This window comes from Cyphellophora attinorum, assembly GCF_001299255.1.
Source record: "Cyphellophora attinorum strain CBS 131958 chromosome Unknown Contig46, whole genome shotgun sequence".
Taxonomy (NCBI): domain Eukaryota; kingdom Fungi; phylum Ascomycota; class Eurotiomycetes; order Chaetothyriales; family Cyphellophoraceae; genus Cyphellophora; species Cyphellophora attinorum.
In genome coordinates this window covers 117,258-142,167 of record NW_017253274.1, presented here as the reverse complement: position 1 = coordinate 142,167, position 24,910 = coordinate 117,258, and the positions used below count along the sequence as shown (strand labels likewise).

General features: G+C 54.1%; 10 protein-coding genes across 10 annotated transcripts; 4 read left to right on the top strand and 6 right to left on the bottom strand.

Annotated features, from left to right (window-relative positions):
* Positions 1-170: 170 nt before the first annotated feature.
* AB675_11954 (uncharacterized protein) lies at positions 171-1,259 on the bottom strand (the record flags this gene model as incomplete). Its single annotated transcript, XM_018140845.1, has 1 exon — positions 171-1,259. One exon carries the CDS (start codon positions 1,257-1,259, stop codon positions 171-173), a length of 1,089 nt encoding a protein of 362 aa, XP_017994970.1.
* A 921-nt stretch (positions 1,260-2,180) lies between these two features.
* AB675_11953 (ATP-dependent DNA helicase II subunit 2) lies at positions 2,181-4,343 on the top strand (the record flags this gene model as incomplete). Its single annotated transcript, XM_018140844.1, has 1 exon — positions 2,181-4,343. The coding sequence occupies one exon, from the start codon at positions 2,181-2,183 to the stop codon at positions 4,341-4,343; it is 2,163 nt and encodes a 720-aa protein (XP_017994928.1).
* A 202-nt stretch (positions 4,344-4,545) lies between these two features.
* On the bottom strand, positions 4,546-5,640 carry AB675_11952 (uncharacterized protein; the record flags this gene model as incomplete). Its single annotated transcript, XM_018140843.1, has 1 exon — positions 4,546-5,640. The coding sequence occupies one exon, from the start codon at positions 5,638-5,640 to the stop codon at positions 4,546-4,548; it is 1,095 nt and encodes a 364-aa protein (XP_017994962.1).
* Positions 5,641-5,980: 340 nt separating this feature from the next.
* On the top strand, positions 5,981-7,876 carry AB675_11951 (uncharacterized protein; the record flags this gene model as incomplete). Its single annotated transcript, XM_018140842.1, has 1 exon — positions 5,981-7,876. One exon carries the CDS (start codon positions 5,981-5,983, stop codon positions 7,874-7,876), a length of 1,896 nt encoding a protein of 631 aa, XP_017994968.1.
* A 464-nt stretch (positions 7,877-8,340) lies between these two features.
* On the top strand, positions 8,341-10,055 carry AB675_11950 (Aspartate--tRNA ligase, cytoplasmic; the record flags this gene model as incomplete). The annotated part of the gene is made up of 2 exons (XM_018140841.1): positions 8,341-9,333; positions 9,381-10,055. 2 exons carry the CDS (start codon positions 8,341-8,343, stop codon positions 10,053-10,055), a joined length of 1,668 nt encoding a protein of 555 aa, XP_017994945.1.
* Positions 10,056-11,111: 1,056 nt separating this feature from the next.
* On the bottom strand, positions 11,112-12,860 carry AB675_11949 (putative sterigmatocystin biosynthesis monooxygenase stcW; the record flags this gene model as incomplete). The annotated part of the gene is made up of 1 exon (XM_018140839.1): positions 11,112-12,860. The coding sequence occupies one exon, from the start codon at positions 12,858-12,860 to the stop codon at positions 11,112-11,114; it is 1,749 nt and encodes a 582-aa protein (XP_017994936.1).
* A 352-nt stretch (positions 12,861-13,212) lies between these two features.
* AB675_11948 (putative D-lactate dehydrogenase mitochondrial) lies at positions 13,213-14,873 on the bottom strand (the record flags this gene model as incomplete). Its single annotated transcript, XM_018140838.1, has 2 exons — positions 13,213-13,505; positions 13,535-14,873. The coding sequence occupies 2 exons, from the start codon at positions 14,871-14,873 to the stop codon at positions 13,213-13,215; spliced, it is 1,632 nt and encodes a 543-aa protein (XP_017994931.1).
* Positions 14,874-15,579: 706 nt separating this feature from the next.
* AB675_11947 (Glyoxalase 3) lies at positions 15,580-16,593 on the top strand (the record flags this gene model as incomplete). The annotated part of the gene is made up of 3 exons (XM_018140837.1): positions 15,580-15,909; positions 15,958-16,271; positions 16,323-16,593. 3 exons carry the CDS (start codon positions 15,580-15,582, stop codon positions 16,591-16,593), a joined length of 915 nt encoding a protein of 304 aa, XP_017994975.1.
* Positions 16,594-17,147: 554 nt separating this feature from the next.
* AB675_11946 (putative galactinol--sucrose galactosyltransferase 6) lies at positions 17,148-19,967 on the bottom strand (the record flags this gene model as incomplete). The annotated part of the gene is made up of 3 exons (XM_018140836.1): positions 17,148-17,944; positions 17,999-18,188; positions 18,240-19,967. 3 exons carry the CDS (start codon positions 19,965-19,967, stop codon positions 17,148-17,150), a joined length of 2,715 nt encoding a protein of 904 aa, XP_017994957.1.
* Positions 19,968-20,694: 727 nt separating this feature from the next.
* AB675_11945 (putative inositol polyphosphate 5-phosphatase C9G1.10c) lies at positions 20,695-24,375 on the bottom strand (the record flags this gene model as incomplete). Its single annotated transcript, XM_018140835.1, has 1 exon — positions 20,695-24,375. One exon carries the CDS (start codon positions 24,373-24,375, stop codon positions 20,695-20,697), a length of 3,681 nt encoding a protein of 1,226 aa, XP_017994986.1.
* Positions 24,376-24,910: the final 535 nt, after the last annotated feature.

Genomic DNA, 24,910 nt, shown 5'->3' with positions numbered 1-24,910 from the left:
CTCTTCATATGCAAGGTGAAAATGCCTCTGAAAATGCTCACAAATGCTCGATTATCACTTGAAAAACTGTCATCTCCGCGACCCAGCTCTTGATTGCGAGTAGGCTCTCGAACGAGACCGAGATGCTCCTCGTCTCGTGTTTCTATCTGAGGAACTTTCCGAGCCTGGAATCAGTCAGTATTGAATTTAGTGATTATGTTGGGAGTGAACTCACTGCTTGTGTAGTCGGAGTAGTAAGAGCTGCCATAGCTAACCTCACTCTTGTGGTCCTTCCTGTCCCTCCTTCGCTTCAATCCCAAGAAGGCGGCAAGACCAGCAAGTCCAGCTGTCACACCTACTGCTCGTCCCCATCCGCTACTCTTCTTCTCTTCCACGACCGAGGTACTCCGCCTGGGCTTGGTGCCGAACCATGTTCGTCGGCCAGCAGCCGACGCCGATCTGCCTCGTCGGCTACCATGGTGATGTCGGCTCTCATAGACCTCAACCTCTTCTGTTCGTCGTCTTTTCCGATCCCCCAATCCAAAAATACCGAGAATGGTGTCCAATATGCCTTTGGCGCAGCAGCACAGACAGATCAAGATCAGGATGATGATAGCAGCAAGGACACCAATGACAATACCAGCAATGGCGCCACCACTCAGACCGCCGCCACCACCGCCACTCGACTCAGAGATGATCGTGCTGGTTGGTGCGATAAACCCCCGCGTGGTCGTAAGTTCTCCCGCTGTACCTGTAGCAGTCACAGTGACGACTGTGTTGCTGGTGGGCAGAAAAGGCTGACTTGCAGTACCGACTGCCGCAGTATTGGTGATAATTGTCGTAACAGTGCGCAAGCTGCTGTAGTATCCGGAGCTCCCGGCACCATTGTCCTGGCAAATGCTGTTCTCTTGTGACGCGCAGAACTCTTGTGAGTTGCAGCACGTGCTGCCGCACGAAGTCTCGCCTATTGACCACTTGCAGCTTGATCCTGTCTGTGCTGCACCTATTGCGATTGTCGTGGTGACGGTCTGAAGATTGGTCAAAACGTAGGTCGAAGTAATATATCCGCCCGAAGCGCATTGTGCCTTGTCTTCAGAGTCGGTATAACAAGTAGTGTCGTCGGGACAGCATAGCCAGCCGCCACTTCCACAAGGGTTATTGCAACGTTTATGTAGATCTTGTAAATCTTCTAATGAACGAAGCTCGTTGGGTAAAATCATAGCTCGGCACAGTGATAAGAGAGTGGTCGTGGCCAACAGCGCACCCCGGAGAGAAGGCATTGTGGCACTGTATCTGTGAATATGGTCGACCTAGAAGGTCTGATCTCGGATCGGTCTCTCCCAACAGTCGTGCCGAGGCGGTGGAAAGTTGTGCTCGGCTCACGTCGATGTGGTCGCTGTCGCAGTGGCGATGAGGTTGAACAATGGGATTGTGGTAGACTTTTGTCGAGGAATGTGCGGAACGATGAGGTGCAGAGTTGAAAAGCCGTTATGGTTGGGCTTTTGCAGTGAGATTTGTTGGTGGTGACCAACCACCCCGCCAACCACCGAATTTCTGGCTGAGATGCAGCTTTTCAATCTCGGTACACGTATACTTACCTGAAACAAGAGAGGCTGGTCATAGTAATACTCATCAGTTCAAAGGATTGTCGACGCTCACGACGGCGAGGGAAGAGGGTGCGATCACATATAAGTCGACAATCTCTTGACCACCGGTGACCTCGGAGCTCTACCTGCAGCTCAAGGTTAGTGTGTCTTAATGATGCATGCATCCTGCACGACCATGCATCAGCAGCAGGAGCCATTCCGCAGCAATAGATGACTGGCACGCCAATAGCTTTCACTGTACCTATGTCGTCGCGGTATAGCATATGTTGCAATGTTCAATGTTGAGATCACTGTCGATGCCAGCCTTCAATTGGAAAGAGCTGCGGCTGGGGTCGGGCCTTTCCCTCTGGAATCCGCCACGTGATCACGCGCTCGAATTTAGGCGACTGCGGGGAAGTGACCGCCTGGAAATCTCGTTCGCGTTTCGCGATTTGCCTGCGACTGCAACAGTCATGCGGTGCCGGTGAACATAGCTAGGTACAGTTTCTTTCCTTTTTTTAACCTGGCGCTGCTTTCCTCTGTGCCGCACCCAGCAGCCCTTCATTTGCTGCGGATCGATGCAAGGTTTATTCGATTGATCAAGCAGCCTTCACCATGGCCGACAAAGAGGCGACGGTCTTCGTGGTGGACGTAGCGAGGTCGATGGGCGTGCGGAGTTCAGGTAGAGAAGACAGTGACCTTGACTGGTCCCTGAGGTACATCTGGGACAAGATCAGCACCATCGTGGGCACCGGAAGGAAGACTTTACTGGCCGGCGTCGTCGGAATGGGCACAGACAAGACCAACGTTGGCGACGACATGAAAGATGACGAATCATACCAGCACATTTCCATTCTTCAGCCAATATCTCAAATACTGCTACCAGATCTGCAGCGCCTACCGCGGATCTTGAAACCTTCGAACACAGACAACAGAGACATTCTCTCTGGCATTATCGTCGGACTGGATGCTATCATGAAGCACTGCAAGCAATTGAAGTACAAGAAGAAATTAATTGTTGTCACCAACGGTCTTGGCGCGATGGACGATGATGATGTCGAAGATACGGCGGAGCAGTTGAAGAAGAACGACGTTGAGTTGCTCCTGCTCGGTATCGACTTTGACGACCCTGAGTATGGCTTCAAGGAAGAGGACAAGTCCCCAGAAAAGGCACAGAACGAACGCACGCTGAGAAAGCTCTGTGATCTATGCGGTGGTCGATATGCTACCATGCAGGAGGCGATCGAGGGCCTGGCTATTCCAGAAGTCAAGCAGACTCGTCCGACACCGACATATAAAGGCTACCTACGACTAGGAGACAACGAGAACTACGATACGGCTGTGACCATCGACGTTGAACGATACTTCAGGGTCTCGGTACGGAAAGCGCCCACAGCGAGCTCCTTTGCGATCAAGGCTCAAGCAGACGGCGATGATGGCCTTGCAGACGTCGCCCACAAATACAATTACTTCGTCAAGGACGCCACCCGCGGAGACGGTCAGAAGAATGTTGAGCGAGAAGACCTGGCCAAAGGCTACGAGTACGGCAGGACAGCGGTTCATATCTCCGAGTCAGACGAGAACATCACCAAACTAGAGACATTCCAGTCATACGATATCATGGCCTTCATCCCAGCCGAGAAACTCGAGCGGTATATGATCATGGACAACACTAACATGCTCGTCGCCCCACGCGGCAACGACAAAGCCGCGCTGGCCCTCTCATCCTTCATCCGCGCTTTGTACGAGCTAGGCTCCCTCGCCGTCGCGCGTTTCGTCAAGAAAGACGGCGCCGAACCAGCACTAACCCTCCTCTCACCTCACATCGAGCCCGACTTCGAGTGCATCATCGAAAACATCCTCCCCTTCGCCGAAGACGCCCGCAAATATCGCTTCCCACCTCTGGACAGAGTGTTCAAGGTCTCCGGAGAGGTAGTGAAAGAGCACTACCGCCTCCCCAAAGACGACCTCCTAGACGCCATGTCCGACTTCGTCGACAGCATGTCCCTATACCAACCAGGCGAAGCCGCCGATGGCTCCGACGACATTGAACACCTCCCCATCGAGGACACATACTCCCCGGTCCTGCACACCATAGAAGGTGCAATCAAATACCGCGCCGTACACCCAGATCTTCCTCTCCCACCGAAACCAGAACTCTTCGCCTCCTACTCTTCCCAACCAGCCCACCTCCAATCCGCCGCCAAACCCGCGCTGGACCACCTGATCAAAGTCGCCAACGTGAAGAAGATCCCGCCCAAGCAACGCGGTCGCCGCAGCAAGCGCGAGTCCGCGAAACCCATCGGTGATCTCGACGTCGACGCCCTCTTCAATACCACAAACGGTCACTCCAGCAAGAAGACGATCTCAGCAGACAACGCTATCCCCGAGTACAAGCGTGCCATGGACCGCGCTGAGACAGAAGACCAACATCGCGATCTCACGCAACAGATGTTCTCGCTCGTGGAGCACCTCGTGAAGAAGAGTTTTGGCGACAGCAATTATGCGAGGGCGGTCGAAATGCTTGGTGTGGTGAGGGAAGAGCTGTATGAGAACGAGCGGGCGGGGATGTGGAGGGAGTTCTTGACGGGATTCAGGGATAAAGTGAAGGGAGGGAAGCTGGGAGGAGATAGGGAGGAGTTTTGGTGGGCGGTACGCAAGGCCAAGCTAGGTCTGATCATGAAGGATGAAGGAAGGAGGAGAGGTGAGGAAGATGAGGAGGTCAGGGACGGGGCTGAGCAAGGGGAAGCGGATGCTTTCTGGAGTGGGAGAACCTGAGTATGGGTTGATGGTACACGTAGCAGTGCCGCCCAAGTGCCATGTGATGATAAGCAAGAAATGATACCCATGTGCTATGCTATAATGCTACAATTTCCACGCGGTGACAATACCCGAACGCTCACTCGTCGTCATCCTCCTCTTCGCGGCAAGCCCGATATAAAATCCCAGCTGCCCTATCAAACACCCAACCCACCCGGTCCTACCGGATCTTTGCGACGCGCTTCTTCGCAACATCAATCTTTCCTCCAACACGATCCACATCCTCCTCCACCATCCGCAACATCTCATTCTGTACCTCCAGCTCCTCGTGTATCTGCGTCCCTAGCTCTTTCTGCCGCTGAATGATCTTCCGTAACTCCTCTACATCTAGATCTTGATCCGCCATCTTCTGTTTCTGTAGTTGGACCACGCCTTGATTATCGAGTTCGCGCGTCTCGGCCGTTTCCCGACCGAGGACGCGACCGCCGCCTCGAGGTTTTTGGTGAGTTGGGTTTGTTGTGGATGCGGAGAGTAGAGCGTCCTTATCCGCAGTCGAAGCCTGCGCCACAGCAGAATCAAGTTTCGACTTCTGCGCCATAGCACTCAACAAGCTCTCCAGTCCATCCCGGTCCCTCCGCGCGGAACTCAATAAATCCTTCCTCCGGCGCATCTCGCCCGCGCCCAGACCCCCAGACTTCTGAATGGCAGATAGCCCATCCTCGAGCGAGGACAACACACTCCCAGCCTTCACTAGCGAGGACTTCGCCGCGGCGGAAGCCTCGTGCTGTTTCTGTGGTGTCGATGCCTGGTCCCGGTTCGTGAGCTGCAGGCGGGCGTCGTGGAGGTGGGTTTTCAGGTCGCGGTGGTAGTCGAGCCAGAGGACTGGGTCTGTGATTGAGGTATCGTTGTTGGTGGATATGTAAGAGTGCAGTGTATCTGCTTTCGACGACTGGTTCGAAGTAGAAGCGAAGGAGGAAGGCAGGTTCAGAAACGCGCGCCAGACGGCATTATTCCGCCACCGGGCATCGGAGTCTGTGTTGATGGTTTGTAGGTAGGATTCGAGGCCCCGACGGCGGTCTTCGGTCAGCGTAGGGTTGTTGAGGGTGCTGGAGAACCAGGACTTGGAGGGGAGGGTGGAGGGTGGGGCCTGGCCGCAGACGGAGGTCAGAGACGAGTGTAGATCGACGAAGTCGGAGTATCGCTTCTGGACAGTGAAGGAGCGGAGGGGCAGGCGGAGGGTTATGTTGTAGACGGTGTGTGGTTTCGGGTCGTTCTTGGTGAAGGTGGTGGGGATTGTGATTTCGACCTTCGCCATGCTGGTAGATAGAAGGGCTATGTCATGGACTTCGGTGCATGGATGTCAAGAGCATAGACCTGTAGTACTACGCAGTCCGCGCCGCTGTGCTGATCTGTTTGTCGCGATGTAGATGAGTTGACACGAGCTGGATGTGAATACGCTCTCTTGTTTCCACTGCCTGCAGGATGACGTCAACCGGCTTGCCACGAGGCATCGGGCAATAGTATCTTGGTTTGCTCCATCAAAACTATCTTTGAGACATTGACAGGCACCCTCGATTGTCCATAGAGATACTTATGTTGCCTACTTATCATGCCTGAGGTATCATGATAGTAAGAAGCATTTCCCCTGCGCCGTTATGGCACAGAAACCACCACCGCTGCCGCCTCGCGCCGCATCGGCGGCCAGCACGGTCTCCTCGCTAAATGAACCACTGCCAAGTTATGATGATGCGACACACCTCAATCCCAGGCACTCAATAGATCATTCGCCTTACTCGGGAGGCTTCGATGATCCACGGGCCTCATCTCAACAGTCTCTGCGACCAGTTGAGTCACGAGACGGAAGGAGAACTTTGCTACTGGTCTACATTCATGGATTTGTGGGCAACGAGACCAGTTTCAAGTCCTTTCCGGCCCACATACACAACATCTTGACCGTCACTTTGGCCGACAGCCACGTTGTGTATTCGAAGATCTACCCAAAGTACAAGTCGAGGAAGAACATCACTTTCGCTCGGGATGACTTTAGCACATGGCTTCTGCCTCACGACTCGCCAACCACGGATATCATTCTTGTTGGGCATAGTCTTGGAGGCATTCTTGCCGCTGAGGTTGTTCTTCTTCCGCTCAAAGCAGGCGCGCGAGAGTCGAGACACCGCATCCTAGGTCTAATCGCCTTCGATACGCCATTTCTGGGCATGCACCCTGGAGTGGTCAGTACGGGCATTGCCAGCCTGTTCAGATCAGCGCCAGAACCGAGCAGTCAAGATACTACCCCAGCGATGAGCCCTCTAGCGCCGACATCTACAAACAACTCCATGTCAGGTCTGTCAGATTTCTCAGCAGTGAGTCCTTCGGATCTCAACTACAACCCATCCTTCGATAACGACATCAACCTACCAAACCGTAAGGGAAAGTGGGAGAAAGGCTTCTACTTCTTCAACAAACATTGGGGTGAGCTCACCAAAGCATCGAAGGACTATGTCACATCACACCTCGAGTTTGGCGGTTGTCTGCTGGACTACCCGGGTCTGAAGCGGCGCTATGATGCAATCAGACTACTCGAGGATCTTGATGACTTTGCTGGACCTGATCAGCGCCGCCGAGTGAGGTTCGTCAACTACTACTCGGCCAGTACCGGGCGCATAAAAGAGCGGAAGCCGTCTGAGGCGGCTGTTGCCGAGTCTAGCAAAAGCCCAATTGATGCTACACTGCATCCACCGGGACAAGACAGTGCTCCTTCCACACCACTAAGTACGAATAGTCCTCGCATATCGTTGTCGGAGCACCGTGATGGCGAGGTCATCCAGAAAGAGCTAGATCAGCTGCAGATCGGTGAGGGTGATAGGGCATCGCTCAGAAGCGGAGGTAGTGCAAGCCCTGAGATGACTGCTCTCGATCCTCACCCGGAGCCAAGCATCCCATCAGACACCGAACTCGCCAGCATTGCCGAGAATGAGTCAAAGACCATTGACGACGATGCCTTCCCTGACCTGCCCTCGGAACCTATCCCACCAATACCGTTCGACCCAAGCACTTGCCACGACCCAGGCACACTCAAGCTAAGATCAAAAGAGTACGACCGTCAACTCAAAGCATACGAAAGGGCAGTCAAAGACCGCCAGAAGACCATCCGTGACCGTCAAAAATTCTTGGAAAAGAAGAGGAAGGCGGAGCAGAAAGCGGAGGACAAGAAGACCAAGGAGCATCTGAAACGTATCAATACTTTGAACCCAGAGACATACGACAAGCAGCTGCAGAAAGAGGCCAAATCGTCTGCTCCTCCTGTAACAAAGCAAAAGGATAGGAAGTTCTGCACGCTACCGGGGAAAGACCCAAAGACCGGGAAGCGAGACCCAACATGGGTGCGGGTGTACATGACCAACATGGATGAGGTTGTTGCGCATACAAGCATGTTTGTCATGAGTGAGACTTATGCTCAGCTTGTGGGCGACACTGCTGAGAGGATCGAGGCTTGGGTCCATCAGGATGCGACAAGAAGGGCGGTGATGGAGGCTCAGGACTATGACTGAGGAGCGGCGCGTTGTCGAGAAAGGCTAGGGCTTTGGCGTTATTGGCGACTTTAACGACAGCAACGCTACCGATGAACAAGCGTAAAGATACTTGCGCAGGGAGCAACATTTCAGCTTTCGAGCACCTAGAAGCATCATTCCACTGTAATTCCGCCGAAGTGATGATGAGAGTGACGTCGTGTGAAAGCGCTCGTAGCTGTACAGTCCCGCATCGCAATGGCATAGAGGTCGTGGACTTCAAGAATTCCGCTTCCCAGCGATCAGGAACAGGTGGAGCCTAAGATAAGCTTAAACGCAGGCACGGAATGCCCCGCCGCCGCCCCGCGCCTGCCATTGAACGGGAAAAAGTTTCGGTCGCAGAAGTTGTGACTCGCAATTGATTGTGCTCACCTTCTGCGTCAGATCGTGTACGGGATTCGGTCCAAGGACAACCGCTCATCTTCATACTATCTTCGACCAGCACAATGTCATCCGAGGAGCCAAAAGGCGCGGCTTTGCCCGTGCACGCCAAGGATGACCCAATGGTTGACGCAGAGAACGCTCCCTCGAAAAGTGCTCTGAAGAAGGCCGCCAAAGAGGCTGAGAAGGCAGCAAAGAAAGCCGCGGCCAAAGAAAAGGAGGCTGCTCAACGTGCACAGCAAGCCGCTGCCGCCGATGAGGACAAGGCTGTCGACAACTACGGCAGCATCACCAAAGCAAAAGAGACTGGTGTGATTCATCTGAAGAAGCTGAACGAGACTCATGCCGACCAAGAGATCACAGTCATAACGAGAATACACAACAGCAGAGTCCAGAGTGCAAAGTTGGCGTTCTTGATGCTCAGACAGCAGGGAGAAACTATTCAGGCTGTAATGGCTGCAGCCGGCGACGATGTGTCGAAGCAGATGATCAAGTGGGCGACAGCCATACCTGTCAACTCCTTTGTCAGAGTGACTGGCCTAGTCAAGAAGCCCGACCCTGCCATTGCGTCAGCAAGCATCTCAAATCTCGAACTAAATGTGAAGAAAATCTACGAGATCTCGAGAGCAATGGAGATGCTACCTATGCAGGTCAAGGACTGCGAGCGACCGCCGCCTGAGTCGAATGAGGAGGGCCAGAGCGACGCCACAGGTCCCATCGTCACCCTCAAGACCCGTCTCGACAACCGCGTGATCGACTTCCAGACCGACGTGAACCAGGCCATCTTCACCATCTCCAGCGCAGTAGAAGTCCTCTTCACCGACTACATGGTCAAGGCAGGTTCTCGGAAATTCAACACAGCCAAGTTTGTCGGAGCAGCAACAGAAGGTGGTGCCGGCGTCTTTGAGGTCACCAACTACTTTGGGAAGAGCGCATATCTCGCCCAGTCCCCCCAGTTCTACAAGCAAATGCTCATTGCTGGCGACTGCGAAAGCGTCTTCGAGATTGGCCCTGTCTTCCGTGCTGAGAACAGCAACACCCATCGCCATCTGACTGAAGTATGTCCCCATCTCCTACTGAGCCCCAACCCAGCTAACCTTGCCAGTTCACCGGCCTTGACTTCGAGATGGTCTTCACCAATCACTACCACGAAGTCCTCACCTTCGCCGAGAATCTTATTGTCTTCATCATAACTACCCTCCAGAAATCCTACGCCGCCGAAATCGCCACTGTCCAAAAATTCTACCCCCGTGCCGGTGACTTCCGCATCAAAGACAACAAAGCCCTGCGCCTAAACTACGCCGACGGCATCCGCCTTCTCAAGGAAGCTGGCGTCGACACCTCCGAGCAAGACCGCTTCGAGACCGATCTTAGCACCGCCATGGAGAAGCAGCTTGGCAAGATCATTCGCGAGAAGTACGACACTGATTTCTATGTCCTCGACGAGTTCCCCATGGCTGTACGGCCCTTCTACACGAAGCGACATCCGACCGACCCGAATCTGAGCAACTCGTACGACTTCTTCATGAGAGGAGAGGAGATCATGTCTGGCGCGCAACGCATTAATGATGCGGGCGAGTTAGAGCAGAGTATGCGGGCTAAGGGCGTTGATCCGACGGCAGAGGGTTTCCAGGACTATGTGAATGCATTCCGACAGGGCTGTCGGCCGCACGCGGGTGGTGGGTTGGGGTTGAACCGAATCGTGCAGTTCTTCTTGGGGCTCGATAATGTGCGGCAGGCAACGCCGTTTCCGAGGGACCCGCAACGCTTGCGGCCATGATTTAGCAACCGTCATGCTCGAATGGTTCAGACAGCAGGCTGCCGCCTACTCTGCCCGCTTGGTCACTTTTGCTGGGGTGCTTCGTTACGAGCCGCGAATCTCCTGAGTTAAAGGGCAACGTCGAATGTTCCTCCGGGGTGCAGCAGGGCTGACACGGCATGTGACAACCTTTTGTCCGTGTGTGGTTGACGCCGTCGCCGGGCAAGCGAGGGCAATGAGGGAGAGAAAGTGCCTGACCAGGTACTGCCGAAGAGCAAATTAGCACCGCCGACAATATAATTAGCTGGCATGTATGATACCTCCAATGATTGTGTGGAGACCCTCGCGATCGAAAGGAAGCGAGAAGCGATTAGGGAGCGCAATAGACGGATTGAGATTGTTCGAGACTTCTCAGCAGATTACAATGTGCACAAGTTCTTGCAACAGTAAAGTTGTGCTGGTGTCGTGAGTACCACAACCACCATGGAAACGCTACTCAACTGCGTCTCGCCTAAGAACGGTCGTCATCCGGTGCTAGATAAGTACTATCGCTGAACTGTCATCCGGTCTCGTGTGGGGACCGCGTCATCCGGCGTCACATACAGCCTGGCCAACAACCTGCGCCCAGACCAGCCAGTCTTCGATCCTTCATTTCATCTTCTATAGATCTGTCCAGCACTCTCCACTAGGTCTGCATTGACTCTGCGTCAGCCTGTATCTGTCCGTACCCATCTTCGAGCCATGTCTCAAGGAATGCCCGATCTCAAAATCGGTGTCTACGGGAACTGATTTTAACGAATTCGTCGCCCCGAGGCAACTCCACCGCCCCAGCTATGAGCTTCGCCGACCTATGCCGAGACAAACATCTTGTTGATCCCCCGTGTTATCAGGACGGGGCAAGGTGAAGGTGGCAAGTCGTTGTTTTGGTGGACGGACTAGCTATAGCTGTTGTAGATTTTGGCGCCAAACGCAAGAGTACTGCGAAGGCAGGAAGGCACGGTTCGTCAATTTTGTACAAATGCTCACATTGGTTGCTATAGTGCCCTGCCACCGCCCGCTCAGCAGAAAGCTCGCTCATCAAATATAGTCCGCCAAGTCCGCGCCCTCCCTCCCCTCCAGCTCCGTGAATCCATTCCCCATGAACGCAAACCGATTCCTCCCTCTGTACCTAATATCAAAATCCTCCCCCCGAATCTCCTCAATCATCTCCCTATACAACAGCGCACTCCCCGGCCACGTCGCCGTCACCCTCCCATCCACGCGATGCCCCTTATACCAACTCTTACACCCGCCCGTCCAAACCAACGTCTTGTGAATCTCGTCTCCATACCGCACAAACTCATCCGTAGCGGCCTGCGTCGGGCACACACTGTGAATATTCTCTCTTGCGATCTTGCGGAACCATTTAACGAAGTATTCCGCAGACCATGTCATGGATGTGATGAGCGTGCCGTGGCCGACGGTGGCGTTGGGGCCGGTGAAGATGAAGTAGTTGGGCATATTGGGGCAGGCTACTGACAGATAGGATTCGGGCTCAGGGCTGTATTGCTGCTCGAGGGTGACGCCGTTGCGGCCCGTGACGGGGTAGTGAGGAATGTGGGAGACGTCGAAGCCGGTGGCGCAGATGAGGACGTCGAGGTCGTGGTGCTGGCCGCCTTCCGTCTGGATCCCGGTTGGCGTGATATGGGAGATGGGAGTTTGCTCGAGCGCCACAGTCGGGAGGAGAAAGGATTCAAGGTACCCTTCTCCCGGCGTGAGGCGGCGGCAGCCGAAGGTCCAGGTTGGGATGAGCTTGGCGCAGAGGTCCGGGTCGTAGTTGAGGGCTTTGCGCATGCGCTCGGTCGTTGCGGCTGTGGATTTGGCGTTTTGGGGCGAGTCCTTGGAGTAGATGCGGAAGCCTTTGTTCATGCCGTGTTGGAGCTCTTTGCGGTATTGTTGGTGTTTTGCGGGATCTTGGAAGCGTTGGCGGTCGCGTTTGCTGTAGCGAGGGTTGAAGTTGCTGCCGACTTCTTCGTCTGAGGAGCTGACCTCGGCCATGTCGACGCCGATTGATTCGTCGTGGGCTGGCTGTTTTGTCTCGCCGCTTGTAACAGCCAGTGTTTCTCCTAAACTTGGTGTGATCCAGGTGGGTGTTCTTTGGAAGCTTACGATCTGCGTGCCGTGAAGTTTGGCCATTTGTGGTAGGATTTGGATGGCGGAAGATCCATTCCCGATGATGCCGATCTTCTTGCCTGAGTAGTCGTATGAGTTGTCCCACGCGGCCGAGTGTGCTTTGTGGCCCTTGAAGTCGTGTATACCTTGGATGTCGGGCCACTTCCACGTATTGAGAAACCCTTGCGCGGAGACGACGATGTCGAACTTCTCCTCTTTCTCATCTTTGCCGTCCCTTCGAACTCTGACAAGCCACTTGCCTTCCTCTTCCAGCCAGTCGAGCGAGGTCACACGCGTGTTGAATCGGACATCCCGCTTCAAGTTCCACTTTTCGGCCGTCCGCTCCATGTACTCGAGGCAATCCGCTCCATCCGCGTAAAATTTGGTCCAGTTAGGGTTTGGATCGAATGGGAACGCATAGATATGTGCTGGGACGTCATTTTGAACGCCGGGATAGGTGTTCTCCCTCCATGTGCCACCGATGCCGTCGTTCTTCTCAAAGATGACATGCTCGATGAAATCCTCCAGATCTGGGTGAGCGTGCTGGATCTTGTGCGCGAGTATTAGTCCACTAAAGCCCGCGCCGATCGTGGCGACCCGTAGCTTTCGCTTTTGGTATGCTGGGTGGTTCTCCAGAGGGACGCAGATGTCTGCTATTTGTCTGACTGATGGCATTGCTGGCGCGTGTAATTGTTCCAAGAGTTGGGTCGTCCGTCCTAATGTGGCGCTGTTCTGTGTTGCTGTATGTGAAGTCAGCATAACCTTTCTGTCCTGCAGTCGACTGTATACCAGTAGTGGCATACAACGGAAGTGTCTTGGAGAACGTCCTTTGATATCGTCATTGAGTTGGGGATTATAGTTGGTCACTAACCGAGGTGTGGATTTCACCGCGTTGCTCCAAATACGAGGATGCAGTCAGACCTATGGACCTACAATTGCCTCGACGTGTAAGGGATCCGCTGACTTTGCCAGCCCAGGTAAATGGCTGCTTGCGGGATGGCTTCGTTGTGGTCGCCGGCTGCGACAACTATGTTAGGTATTTATATGGATTCATGATCCCATTCGGATCATACAGATTCTTGATCTGCTTCATCAGTCCGATCATGGTGTCACTTCTGCTGTACCCGATGAACTTGTTCTTCGCAATGCCCAGACCATGCTCGGCACTGATGCTGCCACTTCGCTTCTGGATCCATTCGTAGACGTAAGGTTCAAGCGCCTTTTCGATCTCCTTGGAGTACTTCTTGACGGGCACATTCAGATGGAGGTTCGAATCGCCCATGTGTCCGTAGCCCACAACGCCGAGCGCTTTCGACTCGCCTTCTCCAATGAGACCTTGCTCTTCGAACCGCGCTCGGACTCTTCGACGAGTTTGTACAGCTCATTCAAGGGGATGGAGACGTCGTATTTGTATGTGCCGCCTGCATGTCCGAGGGCTTCCGTGATGCCTTCTCGCCACGCCCACAGTGCCTTGATTTGTGTGTCGTCCTGTGCGAGAGTGCCGTCTGCAACAATCTCTTCGCCCATGACGTGCTCCAGAAATGCTTCTAGCTTTTCCTGATCGTGCTCGGCGTTCGAGCCACTCGTTTCGATCAGGCAGTAAAACGGATACTCGCCCTCAAGAGGATGCTTGTTGCCAGTCACTTTCTTTACGAAGTCCTGACTCGTGCCGTCCATAAGCTCGAACGCGGACAGGATCTCGCCAAGCTGGCCTTTGGCCTCTTTGAAAGCCTGCTGAACCTTCTCGAAGGATTCGAGGCCAAAAAAGGCAACGTTGACCGCATTGGACCGTCGAGGACATGCGACCGACACACCTGTGATGACGCCTATCGTACCTTCGCCGCCAATGAACAGCTGCTTGATGTCGTAGCCTGTGTTGTTCTTCTTGAGCTTGCTCAGGTCGTCAAGGATGGTCCCGTCAGGCAAGACTGCCTCGATGCCCAGGACATTGCCGTGTAATGATCCATATCGAAGAAACCTTAAACCTCCAGCATTCGTAGCAACATTGCCGCCGATCTGACATGAACCCTTGGCACCGAGATCCAACGGGAAGATGTAGCCCTGCTCTGCAAGATAATTGTCTGCTACCTCCAGAATGACACCACCATCGACCACAAGGATGCCACTCACGTCGTCAAAACTTCTAATCTTGTTCATCCGGCCCAGATTCAGAACGATCTCATCGAAAACCGGGACACTGCCTCCGACCAGGCCTGAGTTGCCTCCCTGGGGTACAACGGCCAGTTTCCGCTCGTTGCAGTATTTCAAGATCTGGCTGACCTCTTCTGTTGACTTCGGCCGGACCACAAGCTTGGTGTGCCCTCGGTACTTGTTCATCCAGTCTTTGTTATATGCCTCGATGTCATCCGTCGCGTCTTGCGTAACTCCGTCAATCACTGCCGCGTCATCGCCCAGTATCGATTTGAAATGTTGCACATCTTCGGCACTGATTTCTGCAAAGGCCGGGTTTCGTTCTATGTCATACGAATCTGTTGTGTATTTGACACTGTGGTGGGGCTCTGAGGTGTCTGAAGCAGCATCTCTTCGCCGGTACGAGACAGTGAAGCTCCGGGAGGCGGCTTGCTGGGCTACTCGGATAGTCGCGAGGTATCGATGACGAGGTATAGATGCAGGTCGAGCTTGTCGCAACAACGATCGGCTCAACAGCGTCTTGATTGGCGCAGACATGTTTGCTGGCAGACAAAGGCACTTGCGGAAGTCGTCGAAGCCTCACGGATGGTATAGGGAACACTACTGCCACTGCAAGGTCTTCAGGTTGTTGCTGGTAGACGGCGTGGCAGTTGGAGGGATTTGGAGAAAATTGAGATGCGGGCAATTAGGTGGAAGCGGAGCGGAAGTCCACCTCTGTCGTGGGTAGCGACAGCGAGCTTTTCCCGCGATATACCCTTGACATCCTTTCTCAGAGCTATCTCAGTTGACCATACGCCCATGGCTTAGCTATCCTCCCATTTTCAGAATGCAGGGCCAAGCAGTGGAAGCAGCGACTGTGACGGATCCCTCCTTCCTCCGCTACACGTCCACGGGTGTCGCCGGTACACGCGCGAGCCTTCCCAAGCCGTCGGGCCAATGCTGCTTATGACATTTGTGTGATTTGATGGTCAACCAAGGAGTTTCTCGCGCTCGTAAGCCCCAAGAGTCAGTGGCTGGCTTCCTTCCCGACAGTGCATGCTCGATTCGTGCTCTTTGACTTTGTGCCATTTGCGTCATACCTCAATCCGCAGATCTTCCCCAGCGCGGGGTCGGTATACCTCACAATGCAGAATCACATGTAAGACCAAGAGCAAGTATAGTAGCGGTATCGTTTCCCGTGCACGCTCGCGGCAGACCTTTTGCACCGCTCTCATAGCTAGACAAGCAAGTACCAGATATAACAATGGCGACCCCAATTGCCGACCGAGAAAAGACGACCGGTCCACCACGACGGGCCATCATTGCAGTGACATCCGCTCACGCGCCGCTGTATCCTGACGGGAAGGAGACTGGTGTCTTCATCACAGAAGCCTTGCATCCCTTCAAGGTGTTCAAGAAGGCTGGCTTCGAAGTAGACCTTGTGTCGGAAACGGGAACTTACCAAGCAGACTGGCTCTCACAGCAAGACAAATGGTTGCCAGCCGAGGACAAGAAGATCTGGGAGGACAGCAATAGTGAGTTCAGGAAGAAATTGGATGCTGGGCTGAAGCCCGGGGATTTCAATCCTGACAATGTGAGTGGATGAACAGCTCCATCGGGCTCACGTGGCTGACCGCAGCAGTATGGCATATTCTTTGCCTCGGCTGGGCATGCGTCGTTGATAGACTATCCCGAGGCAAAAGGCCTGCAGACCATGGCGTCCAAGATGTACGGCGACGGTGCAATCATCTCAGCCGTTTGTCATGGCGGCGCAATCTTTCCAGGCGTGCTGAATCAGCTAACCGATAAACCCATCATACACGGCCGCAAAGTCACCGGCTTCACCACCAAAGGCGAGGAAGAGGAGGGGGTACTGGACACAATCAAGTCCTGGAATCGCCCAACTATCGAAAAGGCAGCTGCAGATTGTGGTGCTACCTACGTCGCGCCTCCAGGGTGAGCAGTCTCCCAAGCTCTTGTGTGGTCTAATTCTTACGATGTGTCCAGGCCATGGGATTCTTTCACACAAACAGACGAACGCATCGTGACTGGTGCGAACCCTGCGTCAGCGGAAGCAACTGCTGAGGCGGCAGTAAAGGCCTTTGAAGAACTCACCAAGATACCTCGGATGGACCATGACTATAAGGGCGGCGGCATGAATTATCGAAGCAAGGAGGATAACGCTCACCCAGTCATAAAGGGGAAGAGTGGCCTCGATTTGATTGATCAGGATGGCGAGCCAACGCGTACCATTGAGCCCGGGGTTGCGGGGAAGTAGACATTATGACCCCTGGTGTGCTCGACGTTGGGTGATGACTTGACTTAAGTACAGAAATTTATACCACAAGCACGAAAAGGGTTGGGCCGCGAGGACCGTACCTCAAAATGAAGATCACTGAACACGATACATTTCCGAGGCAGGTGCCGCGTGACTGCCCACAAAGAACTTAGGAGCGAGCCTACGGTGTTCTGACGTGATGCAGTTGCCTTTCAGTGTCTTCGATAAGCCCTTGAGGAAGGAACACATGTTAGGAAGCTGCGTTGTGCATCCGACACGTATCTGCCACTTGGGATGTGTCCAGAGTAATAAATTTCGAGAAAGGGGTGCGAGCAAATTTACCCTGGGCATATCTCAAGCAGCATATACGTGTCGGATGCATAATGCATATGACTGGATTGATAGTGATTAAGGAGTAGGTGTCTTAGAAGTGTAGATGTAGAGAGACGCGGACGCTGCACGTGCTTGAAGAAGCGTGAATGTGGTGGAAATGATTCATTCAGGTGTCCTGTTCGAGCGGCCGATCTGTACAAGCATACTTTATCAACTTTCTGTCATGTCCCAACGAGCTCAATCTCTACGTCAACCTCCGCGTCCTCGCACCACAGCCCATTCTCCTGCCAGAAACTCAGAAGATCGATCTCAAAGATTTTGCCATTGGAAAGTGCCCTTGTCGCAATACGACTATCCGGAAGCGCTTTCTCTTTGAGCCGCACCGCCTTCACGCTTCTGTTAGCACTGTCTGCCAACCACACCTCCAACTTCCCCAGCGCCTTCAATAACACCGTAACAGCTTGTCCGTCCATAGATTGCCCAACCACTGCTGCTGCACCAGTCATCTTCCCCTGCAGGCCCAGTACAGCAATTCCGCCGTACCGAACAGGGTATGCCGTCAGGATGTCATATCCCCTAGGCTCAAGGCTGATACTCAGCAAGCTACCTTCGTCACGCTCAAGAGGTCCAAAGACCTGTCCGGTTCTGTGTGACTTGACTATTACCTCCGAAGTGTCCTCTGTACTCATGGCCGGAAAGGCAGTCGTCGGGATCAGTTCCGAAACTGTTCCTTCGACTATGTTGAACAAGCCCACTATGCCAACCGTCTGCCCTCCTTCCCCAACTGAAGTGCCGATCTTGCAGATATTGCCTTGTGTGTAGCCATCCCAGTGGTCGAGGACGGCAGCTGGCTTTGGTCTCAATGCTATAAGCGTGCCATTGAGTGACGTCGCTGTCATCTCTCCAACGAGTTTCGTGTCGTGCTTGCCAGGGATGTCAGTGATCAGGATCGGCCCACCGCTTATGCAGCGAGCAGCTGTGTGATAGCCGGACCAGGGGTGGCCGGTCTGGTACATGTCTGTGACTGTCAGTACGGAGAACCTGGCTGGCTAGCTGAGCAGCAGGTACTCACCCCAGTCTGGCACAACGTTGAGGTGCCGGTCGATGAGAGCGTTGAAGGCGTTGACATAAATATGCCAAGGGTTTGATCCTACGATATCAGGATAGAAGTCGTCGCTGTTCCGGTGCATGACTTTCGGCGTCTTATCCTGTAGAAGGCTGTGAAACATGGTCTGGGGTGTTTGACTCATACAAGATATCGCCTGCTTAATGTCAGTTGCGTGCTCTTACAGCACATCGGATTCAAAACTGACCTTTCCCCAAAAATGCTTCATCACACCCAAAGTCCAAGCCCTTTGATAAGCCGCCGGCACCTCCTCCCGATCCTTCTTATCCTCCAGCATACTCAACATGTGCTGCACATCGGTCTTCACAAAATCTATCCCTTCGCCCTTCAGCCACTCATACAAGTCATCATAGAACCGCTCCACATCCTCCGGATCAACAATTACCATAGTCGCCGGTCCCTTCTCAACATACTTTGTCCTGACCTTCCTCGTCTTATACTTACTCGCTATCCACCCGTGCTCGGCGATCCCGCCCCAGTACCCGAACAAAGCATGCCAGATCCCAAAGGACTTGATGTTCTTGTGCTTCCTCTTCACTTCCGAGATCACAGCCTTGAGACCATCCGGGAAGTTCTTGTTCGGCTCAAAGCGGTCCCAGCCCGAGTCGAACGCGCCGAATTTCTCGGTCTTGCCGTCGGGCTGGAGGGTGCTCTGCCAGCAGTCGTCGAGCAAGAAGGTTTCGATCCTCACACCGTTGTCTTCGAGGGTCTGGATGCCATTGAGGACGGCTGCAGCGTTGCAACGGTGCATGTCGAGACCGTTCCAGGTGCAGTAGGCTAGGCCGTCGAACCAGGTCTCCGGGGCCATGGGCGTGTCCTTGAGGATTGTATCTGCTCGTTGCAGGAGATCGGTCATTTTGGGCGCCTGGGCGACGATGTTCTTGGCTTCGACCATGACTTTGTGGATGCAGTCTTCGATGCTGGGGCCTATCGAGACCAGTATCTTCCACTTCTCTTCTGCGGCACCATCGTTGCGAGCGCCAATCACGACTTCGCCTGCCTCACCTGATCTTATGACGGTGTAGACATCCTCGTTGCCGTGTACTGCCAGTAACACGACAACCCTGCCATTCTTGAGCAGGAAAGCAACGAGCACGCCGTCCATGCTCTGGTCGAAGTCACTTTCCCACTCGCGAGTCGTGAGACCGTGCTGTACTCCTAACCAGTACGGCTCCAGTCGGACCAGACTCATATATCTGACCTGGCCCTTGACCTTGCCCAGCGCTAGCTCCGCCATCTTGCCACCAAAAGCATTCTCTCCGTTTTCTATACGGGGCATGTCGTCCTTACTCTCGAGCTGCAGCACATCATTGCCCTTCTCTTTTACGGTCCACGCAGAACTATTGGCGCCCAGTCCGAATACATCCTCCACCTCACGCACCGCGCCTGCACCCTCTGCACCATCGGCGCTCGCCGGAACGAGGACCTCCCCCAACCCCAGCCCACCACTGCCCTCCGCCCACCGCCACCGCACATCCCCCTCATCAAGCGTAAACTTCGCCGCGAACGTAAGCCTCCCTCCACTCCCTTCCCTGCCGAGACCAAGTCTATCAAGATCAATCTCACCCCTAAACACCCTCCTCTGCTCGATCTTCCGCTCTTCCGTCGTCCGCACCATACTCACCGGCCCCAGACCCCCATGTCCGTCATCCTGCTGCTGCTCATCAACCACCTCGCTAAGCTGGATCGACGGCCAGCGACCCGGCGGGTCTGAATTGCCATTGCCTCCTGAAGATGAAGCGTTGGGCTCAGCGTGATAGTGCACGCGCACAACGAAAGGGTAGCGAGGCCGACCGGCTGCGTGTGTCAGGAGGGCTGTGATCTGGAGCCTTTGAGCGCTGTTGGGAGGTGGTGGGGAAAGCACTGTGAGTTTGTTGAGGGGTGGGTAGGTTGTTAGGGTGCCGTACATCGACATCTTGGTGGTGGTTGTGAGGTGGCCTTTGGTGCAGGGTGTTGGAGGCCTTCCTGTCTTTCCTCCACGCAGATGAGCTCAGCTGGTGGACCACGCTGTGCTTCTACGTGTGTAGTTGCCGAGCGTGGTTAAATAGCGGTCTCTGTTGGATATGGGTATGTACGGTCACAACGTAGAGTCTGAGATGTTGCCTCTCTGCCTATGCAGCGTGAACACGCGGTCGTGACCGACACGTCCCACGCGTCGCAACAGTCTCGCCTATGGCTTCAGTCGCTGAGAGGAGATCTCTTTTCAGGCAGCGTGCAACCCTGTCAGCAGATACTCACCTACTTCGAATGTGTGTGCTGAAGATGGTCATGATCATGTTTGGAGAACACCCCGCCATGCCACGACACATATCATCTCCACCATAGCAGCCAGACTCGTCTGCCCAGGCTGCCAGGAGACTAGCAGCGGTCCGCTTACCACACTCACGTTCTTGATGGACGATGAAAGCATGGTGGATGCTAGTCATCGAAACACAGATGATCAAAGCCGCCTTTTGTCGGGATTGAGAGTGGATATTCGGGGGTCAAATATTTGGAGAATTATCCAGTTGGTTGAACGGACATGGGGAAAGCAGGAGCAGACTCCTTGAGGACAACTGCAACGGTGTAAGGTGGTTGAATGATGTGGTCATGATGATACGTATGATGAGGCTTGCAATGCCAATGGTCAAGCCAAAGAAAGGTCATACACCCGCGAGCAGCCTCTTGGCCTCGCTCTCCGACACACCCAAGCCTTCGACGAGGTAGCGCTGGCTAGCTCTCGCGGCTATCTGTTTCTGTAGTACAGCAAACTCAGCCAAGCATGCTTCTTTCACCTTCGCCCGTTTTCGCGGGTCGACCTTCTTGAGCCTAATTTTGAACAGGCCACTTACGGGACGATGATCTGATACTCTGACTTCGTGCCTCCGGTACTCGACTTGCTTGACTCTACCAGGACCTCGATAGAGCAGCCTGTCACACCATGCAGGAGCCCGCTTCTTGTCACTCGAGTCGTAGTTGTCTGTGCCGACATCGTACTTGTAGGTGGGTGCGAACGTCAAGGGCAGCTCAATGAACGAGGCCAGTCGGAATCCAGCTACGCGACGCCTGGACACCAGTAACTGGTCACGTTCGAGGAGCTTCGCGAGGTCGTTGTTCTTGACCATCTGCACCACTCTGTCACGTGGTATCGAGTCGATGCGGTAGTTCAAATCGCCGTTCAGGATACAGATCTCATGATCAAGAATCTGCGTCCCATCTCCACCACCGACATATAACGACATGCGAGTATCCGGATTTCTCTCTGCTGGGAGGTTCTCGGATTCCATAATTGCCGTAATGTCGTTGTTGCGATGCGATGTGTGACTCTGGCCAGCCGCCAGATGGCAGTTGATGAAGCAAAGTGAGCTGTCATCAAGTGTAAATCTCGTGATCAGAGCACCCTTGTTGCCATAATGTCCTTTCATACCACACTTGACGTTGACACCATGTACGTCTTGCAGATTGGCTCGCTCCTCTTGTCGAATGAAGACACACTGGAACAACCCAACCAGGCTGGACATATGGACTTCTGAGTACCGATGGTTCCCGCAGCTTCGGCTGATCACCTTGCTAAGGTAGTCCCGCCATTCTCGGTAGACTCGACTCTGGTGTTGCTCAGAGCTATCAGTGTCGTGCTTCTTCTTGCCAAATCCAAATAAGCTCTTGGCGGTCACAGTGCGGTCTTCGAGGTCGACAACTTCCTGGAATCCGAAGATCAGAACTTCAGGCGGATCTTCGCAGTGGATGGCATCCGCAATAAAGTCTGTCCGCAGGTCATATGGTGTCACTGCACCCGCATTCCAGCTCACGACGGCTGCGCTCACTTCTCGAAATGTACAATACTGCACATCACGCTCCTTCATGGCATTCTCTAGCCAGTCCTCCTCCAACATGCCGTCCCACAGTCGTGCGTGGCCGTCTTGTCCGATGGACACTATTTGCAAGCGTTGCATAGTCCAGACGCTACTGCTGTCGAGAACAAGCCCTGACACCGGACCATCGTGGGCTCGCCAATCTTTTTGAACCTTCCATGGGTTCTTAGACGTATCATAGACATAGATTTTGCCGGTCTTGTAGGCCGCCCACAGGCTAGTGCCAACTGCGGCCAACGCATTGATTTTGTAATCACTTGCCTTGACCGTGTTCAGGCATGAGAAGTCCTTCGCTGAGTAGATGGTTATCTTGCCGTCGGTGTGTCCGAAATAGACGAGTCCTCCTTGCTCATCCGAATAGGCTGCGCATGTGACGTCGCCAGTGCCAGCTTGAGAGAGCGGGCTGGATAGTGGTGCGAATTTGGCTTCGTTTCCAGGTCGATATACCCTGATGTCCTTTCCGGTTGCCAGCCACAGGTGATCGCCTACCACTAACGAGCATGAATGACCCTTCTGGACCTTATGGGCGAGATGTCTGTACTTGAGCTCGGGGCCGCCTTCCTCCACTGCTTGCCACACGAAAAGCTTGCCATCGTCGTCCAGCGTCCAAAGGTCTCGTTTGTGGCGTAAGATTTGCACGATCTCACGTTTGTTGTGCACAGAACTCTGAGCAAGAACGGTATGGCTGAAGACGTCGATCTCTAGAAGATCTCCTACGTTGTTGCCAATCCATATTGTCTTGCCTTCACTCTCGAGATCAGCCGAAGGTTTGAAAGCGGCCGCTGTGGCCTTGACTGTCTCGCCATGGTTGATGCTCGTAAGACCTTCGCCTGAAGCCATATCGAATACTCGAGTCGTATAGCCTGCAGTGCACAGGTACCTTCCACAAACATCAAATGAGCGACAATCAGTCTTCAAATGGATGTCGCGAATCCCATCGTGGAAGAAAGGTGGTCTGCGGTTCGTTTGCGTCGCGTCCGGATAATCTGCCCTTTGAGATGTTGGGGCTGCAAGGAATTCTTCCGCTTCGTCTGAATCGTTACCACCATTAGCGGTTGATCTCCTGGGTAGCGGCGGCTCTGTGTCGCCATCGGTGTTATTCCGCTTTGGAGGTGGAGGAAATTTGGGATTGACTGCCGGCAGTGGCGGCGCTTTGGCAATACTTTGCACTGCGCCTGGCTTTGTGGAGCGATCAGGTAAAGCTGCTTGAGATTTCGTCGCGGGCTTTCCCATCGTATTCTTTGAGTCGTCAAGTGGGCGCGAAGGCGGTGCCCGCACGACATGTCGTGTTGGCATTTCTCGCGGGCTGTCCTGTTTGACAGGGTCCTTGTCAAAGCCAAGCGTGCGAGCGTCACGAGCTGAGGGCCTTGGCGGCGAGATTAATGGAGGAGGCGTGTGCCGTATCTGCTCGGAGACGTGACGCGGCGTGGGCGTCCCGGAAAATCCTAGGCCACGAGGGTCACGGGCAACCGGTCGTTCTGAGACGGTGTTTGCTCGCGACGGCGCAGAGGTTGATACAACATCTCGACTTGGCTGAGGTGAATCTGGCTTGCCAAATCCGAGTGCTCTAGGGTCACGAACCGGCGCAGTGCTGGTGCGCGCGAAGCCCATGCTTCTCGGATCGCTCGACTTCGGCGGTGTCGGAGCCACTCGGTCTTCTGGTAACGACTTCAGTGACTGTGAAAGCTCCTGCGCATTGGGTGGGTTTGGAGGACTTCCGTCTTCATCACTACTTGGAGGTGTAGAGAATGGACTGATTCTGGCCTCTGACGACGCTCTCCGCGGCGAAGGCTGTAAGGCTACCGCATCGTTGACTTGTAACGTATTGTGACTGATTACTGCCGGCTTCGTCGGAATCCTAGGCTTCTCGGCGCGATTGATGGGTGGTGGACCTTTGGCCTGGGACAGGGTGGCAGAAAACGGAATTCCAGGCTGCTGAAAATCCGACTGTGGACCAATATGAGGAGTCGTTGCTGGGCTCGCTGATCTACTAGTATGCTGAGAGACAAGATCCTTCACCTTTCCCACAGGTGGTGTATCGGCATGCGCTGGAGATAGCTGAACCCCAGGACCATAATGCATTCGAGGCGGCGATTTGGGCGAGTCCACCTTAACAGAAGGGCCGAGATGCGGCGAACCCTGCATGACCATTGACATCGGCCTCTTGTGTCCAGACTTTGGTGGTGAACTGCTTCTCCCTCGATCGCCGGGAGTCTTCGGCGAGGTTTGGCCGCCATTGTTGGGCCATGGCGACGTCGGCCGCGACAAATCGAAAGAGGCACGTACTGTTGGCACCGAGCTGTCTGGTTCTAGGGAGCGAAAACCCGGCGAAGGTAGCACCGGGCTAGGAGCGCCATCTCGTGCGGGTGACGAGGCTTTCAGGCCCTCGAATTTGGCGCGGAGGGATGAGACAGGTCTGATCGAGCATCGTCGGTGCCATCTGCGCGCTTGTCCATGGTATGAGTCCAGCATCACGTAGTGTAGCAGTACGCAAGACCTCTAGGGCCTTCGACAGTACGCGTCACCGGAGACTGGTCTTTCCCATGCTCACGCAACCACTGCCCACGTATAGTGTAAGCCGGAATATTCTGATGTTTCGAGTGATCTGCGGTCGTTGAAGGGGTCGACGCTTGAAAAGAATGCTCAACGAGTGTGTGGAAGGTCGCCTGCAGGCACGAATAGGATTCTGCTTGTTACTAGTTGTGAATGTTCACACTGAACTGTTTCAGACTGCGTTCAAGTTGTGGGACCCTCCTTCAGTTCACCACAAGCACAGCCACATAGAGAGACATAGAGAGACGCCACACCCCCGCCTCAGTGCTTATCGATACGAGCCTATGCAAGGCTTTAGGTAAGCATTTCTCCGGCTCTGGTGGCTCCAACTTGAAGCCTCCAAGCTCGAACTTACGAAGTACCTGCCCCTCTGGTGTGCTTGCGCTCAATATTGCATCCGTTGTGCCAGAATACGCCGTCGGACCACAACAGTGGGCTAGCTGACCGAGTGATG